The sequence below is a fragment of the Triticum dicoccoides genome, chromosome 3A (assembly GCF_002162155.2).
Source record: "Triticum dicoccoides isolate Atlit2015 ecotype Zavitan chromosome 3A, WEW_v2.0, whole genome shotgun sequence".
Taxonomy (NCBI): Eukaryota; Viridiplantae; Streptophyta; class Magnoliopsida; order Poales; family Poaceae; genus Triticum; species Triticum dicoccoides.
The window spans coordinates 552,127,685-552,132,090 of record NC_041384.1 but is presented as its reverse complement, the minus strand read 5'-3'; the positions used below and the strand labels follow the sequence as shown (position 1 = coordinate 552,132,090).

The following is a 4,406-nucleotide window of genomic DNA, read 5'->3' as shown; positions in this document are numbered from 1 at the left end:
AAGCTCGGGGGGTTGTGTTGACTTGGCCCCGAACCTCTAGACTTTGCAAGATTATTAGAAAAGCTAATGTAAGATGAACTGCACATAACTATTCAGCAAAAGCAGCTTCTGGATGTCAGCAAGATGAATCAATCAAAATTTGGGCAAAAAAAAACAATACTCTGTTTAATCTGGTCTTCACGCATCCTCATTGCCAAAGGATCTCGTTGTATACGAACATCAGTGCCCATCATGATACGATATTCCCCAGCAGTTTGGTGTTGAAACATTGTTATAAGTTGAGTATTTGCATCTTCACCAGTCTCCTCAAAGTGCTTCTGAATGGCTTCCCATGATGTGTCCTTTTGCTTATATGCTTCTACCCATTCTGAATAGTATGCTATTGGTCCTATTTCTTCTAGTCTCCTCTGTTCTGCTTCTAACCTGTGTTTATTGCATACAAATATAAGAGCCACTGCTAAACAAGATAGTAATTTAGTCCTTACAAGTTACAAGCATACACTGACAATGCCATGCTGAAAAAACAGTTGTCGAGAAGTATTTTTGTAATGCACACCATAGATAGATTTATAACTAGAACAGTACAAGCTTTGGTCAAACAGAAAAAATATGCCAGTGACGCATAAACCCGTGGGTATTGGACCTATATAATGTTCCACCACATATTTGTTATGATGCAACGTAAACAGATTGAAAATGGAAGATGTGTTTAAATTAATGTTTCAGAATATGGCGGAAAAATGTGCTATATAATGCTAATGGTATTTCAAGTATTGAGAACAAAAATAAAGATTCAACATAAACAGAAAGGTGTGCACAACTGCACGTGTGCAATGAAAGGGTCCAATAAAGCTGCAGCATATACTTATGAGCAAAAACCATTGTGGTATTTAGTCAACCTTTCCTCTTTGTGTAAATGTCTTCTTGTCTTGGCAAGAGCAGCTTCTGTTCTTGTAGGGTGATCTCCAAATATTTTAATCTGCCCAGTTTCGGCCATTGCCTTTGCAAAGACCTAAAAACAACAAAACAAGCATTACAATGTGGATCAAAATTGAAGCATATCATGGAGCTGGATGTGTCATAAAAACTAATTTGAACTAGGGCAAAAATAAAAATAAAAAACTGAATCAGGCACATAACACTAACTCGTAAACTGTACAACGAGATAATGCTTGCATGCCACAGTGCAAGCAATGCACGCACATTATCAGTAGTGGAGTTATAAGGGATGTGAGGGTCTCAGGGTCATTTGATATTTTAACACTCCTACCCATACGCAAAATGTTGGCTTTGTCATTGTCTACACCACTCTGTTCACATTTACATTACACTCTAGAAGATGCATTGGAAAAGCATGACAAGCTAGCTTGAACCTGACAATGATTCACACATACAGAATGGCAGAAGGACACAGAGGCATCGTTGTGCCCTAGTACAACTAGTGCCTGTGCTACCTGGACTAGGCACAAAAAAACTAGGATAGTAAACCGACATAATTGCGGTGCGGTAGAAAATGTGAATCTCTGCTGTGTAATTATATTCTACTAATTGGCCATGTTGACAAAAGGTAGACAGCCACAATAAAAACTATCACAAGCCATCATTATAAGTGCGGGCAATTGAGAACTAACCGTGTCAACATCTGGGCGCCTCCTCTGCCACCTTGACCACATTTCTGCCTCGGACTTCCTCCTCCAATTCCACCAGAGCTCCTCGCTCGATTTCGGTTCCTCTGCCAACATCGCCTTTGCTGGGTCAACAAATGGGTGTGGCCGCCCCATCATCTTGTCCATCTCATACTCGCTCAAACTCTCCTCCTTGGGCGCCTCGTAAATGACATATTCATTCAGCGAATCATTTGTTTCCTCCAATGTATCATCTAGTGGAACCTCAGTGGCCACAATGAACTCGCCGTCATCTCCACTGGTCTCCGCACCGCCCGCCGCTGATGCAGACGCTACCTGCCCCTTGTACCCTTTCCTCCTACTCCCGGGTTTCTTGCCAAGAGACGGAGTCCCGGCCGACTCCCCGACCGGTGCAGGTGCACGGGCAGCACGGACGCGGGCTGCAGTGCCCTCCGGCCAGTACTCCTGCCCAGGTATGCTTGCCCGGGCACCTGACGCTGGCTCGAGCTGACCAGATGTGGAGTCGAAATAACTGGAGTACGGTGGCGCTTCGATCTTCGACGGATCAAAATGGATAGACTCGTCCTTGACGCACCTGATCGTGCATCTCCGCGTTCTGGTCGGCGCGACTGACCCTGCCTTTCTCCGCTGACGCAAACTAGCAAACACCTTCTGCGCAAGCACCGAGAACCTAAATTTTAGCACAGACAGCAACTGGACGCAGTCAATTTTCGACAATTTGGAGCTTCAAAGGCAGGTAATTACCGAGGACTTGCAGAAGCTCGGAACCGGCACGGCGGTGGAGGCAGCCGGCGGCGGCGACATGCCTGCAGAGTGCTCGACGGAAAGCGGGGGTTAGCGGGGAGGTCAAATTCTCTGGTCCGCGCGCGGAGCAGGACGGGGGTTTGAAGCTTGAAATGAGGAACATGACGATACCTGGGAAGAGCCAAGGGTGGGAGCAAGACGCCATGGTTCTTCGCCCGACGCTGCGGTCGGTGGTGACCGCGGGGCTCGAAGTCGAGGAGGATGATGAAGAAGCTGGAGGAGGGGGGTTCGAGAAGCGGCGAGGGGGGTAGAGTTATCTGGATTTTAGGTGCTGGGAAGCTGGGACTGGGAGTGGGTAGAGCTAGCCGTGTGTTCCATGGTTGGGCTGGCTCCGTACCAAGGTTTTTCGTTCAGGATAACGAACAAGAAGAAAGGGGTAGAGGTAAATACACCACGAGTCATGAAACTAGTACGCGACGATCAGTTTGATACATAAACTTGTAAAATACGGGTTTTTATCATCTAACTTGTTCCTCCGTTCATATACGGTGTTTTCTACCGTATTCAGCCGTATCATGTGCATACATGGCGTGCCAATGTGGCAGTGACCCACTGTCAGTAATGGGTAATCCGTGTGTATGTTTTTTCTTCAAAAAGCACCCTTGCATTTTATTTATTTATGCAAAAAAATCCTCATATCAAATGAAAAATGCCGAACAGACAATGGGGTTCGAACAGAAGACCTGCTACAAATCGCGTACCACTTGATTGACATATTGTTCATGTTCATAAAGCACAATTAGCTTTATATAAGACAGACTGTACAAGTTAAAATATAAAACCAAAACGAGAAAAGGGGAACCTATGACCACATAAGCTCGCCGAGTGTGCGAGCACCAACCATCCGGCCACAATGAGTTAAAAAAAAGTCAGCCACAATGACATTTAAATAGATAAACACAATTTATCTTATGTATTCTTCTTTCTTATTTCTATTTAAGAAAATTACTTATATTCTAGATAAACATTTTGGACAAATCAACTAGATTTTAGTTTGAATTCATGTAATTTTAAATTAAAAAATCTAGAGAAAACCAAATATAGTGCAGAATGAGTGTCCGTAATTTTTATAGACAAACCAACTAAAATTTTGTATGAATTTGAGTAATTTTAAATTAAAATTTTAGACAAAAAATATAGTGCAGAATGTATGTACGTAAATTCTTTTGCACAAATCAACGAAAATTTTGTTTGAATTCGAAAATTTAGATAAAAGAAACTATAGGTGAGAATGAATGCACGCAATTATTGTTGGACAACTGAACTAATTTTCTGATTGAATTTGAATAATCTAGATAAAAGAAAATATAGTTCATAATGAATATGCGTCAATTTCTTTCGGACAAATCAACAGAATTTATTATAAATTCAAAAATCTAGATAAAAAATTGTATGTAAAATGTAATGTACATAAACTTTTCAGAGAAATCAACTAAATATTTGTTTGAATTCAAATAATTTAAAATTTAAAAATATGGATAAATGTTAATATAGTGCACAATGAATGTACACATTTTCTTGGGACAAATCAACAAAATTTTGTTTGAATTCGAATAATTTAAAGTCTGAAAATCTAGAGAAAAGGAAATATGGGTCAGAATGAATGTAAGTAATTTTTTCAGACAAATCATCTAATTTTTGCTTGAATTTGAATAATCTATATAAAGGAAATATAGTTCATAATGAATGTATGTAAATTTCTTTCGAACAAATCAATGAAAATTCTGTTTGATTTTGAAAAAATTTAAATCAGAAAATCTAGATAAAAGAAAATATAAATCCGAATGAATTTACATAGTTTTTAATGGAAAAATCAAATAAATTTTTGTTTCAATTCGGATAATTTAAAATTAAAAATCTAGATAAAAGAAGATGTCGTGCTGAGGAATGTACATGTTTTTGTTTCGAACAAATCAGCGGAATTTTTCTTTTTTTTCGCGAATACGCAAAAGTGCG

General features: G+C 40.1%; 1 protein-coding gene across 8 annotated transcripts in view; it reads right to left on the bottom strand.

Annotated features, from left to right (window-relative positions):
- Positions 1-2,794, bottom strand: part of LOC119269134 (protein PLASTID TRANSCRIPTIONALLY ACTIVE 12, chloroplastic-like) — a 7,253-nt gene extending 4,459 nt beyond the window's left edge. For 6 of the 8 annotated variants that reach the window (XR_005133475.1, XR_005133477.1, XR_005133476.1 and 3 more), the window contains exons 1-5: positions 2,562-2,794; positions 2,391-2,452; positions 1,632-2,297; positions 900-1,012; positions 161-423 (exon numbers count right to left, since the gene is read on the bottom strand). Coding sequence is in view for 5 of the 8 variants with exons in the window: in XM_037550900.1 (XP_037406797.1) it covers positions 161-423; positions 900-1,012; positions 1,632-2,297; positions 2,391-2,452; positions 2,562-2,595 (1,138 nt within the window). In the remaining 3 variants the exon portion in view is untranslated. The remainder of the gene's footprint in view (positions 1-160; positions 424-899; positions 1,013-1,631; positions 2,298-2,390; positions 2,453-2,561) is intronic. The other 2 variants (XM_037550902.1, XM_037550896.1) reach the window with 2 other exon arrangements.
- Between the last annotated feature and the right edge of the window lie 1,612 nt (positions 2,795-4,406).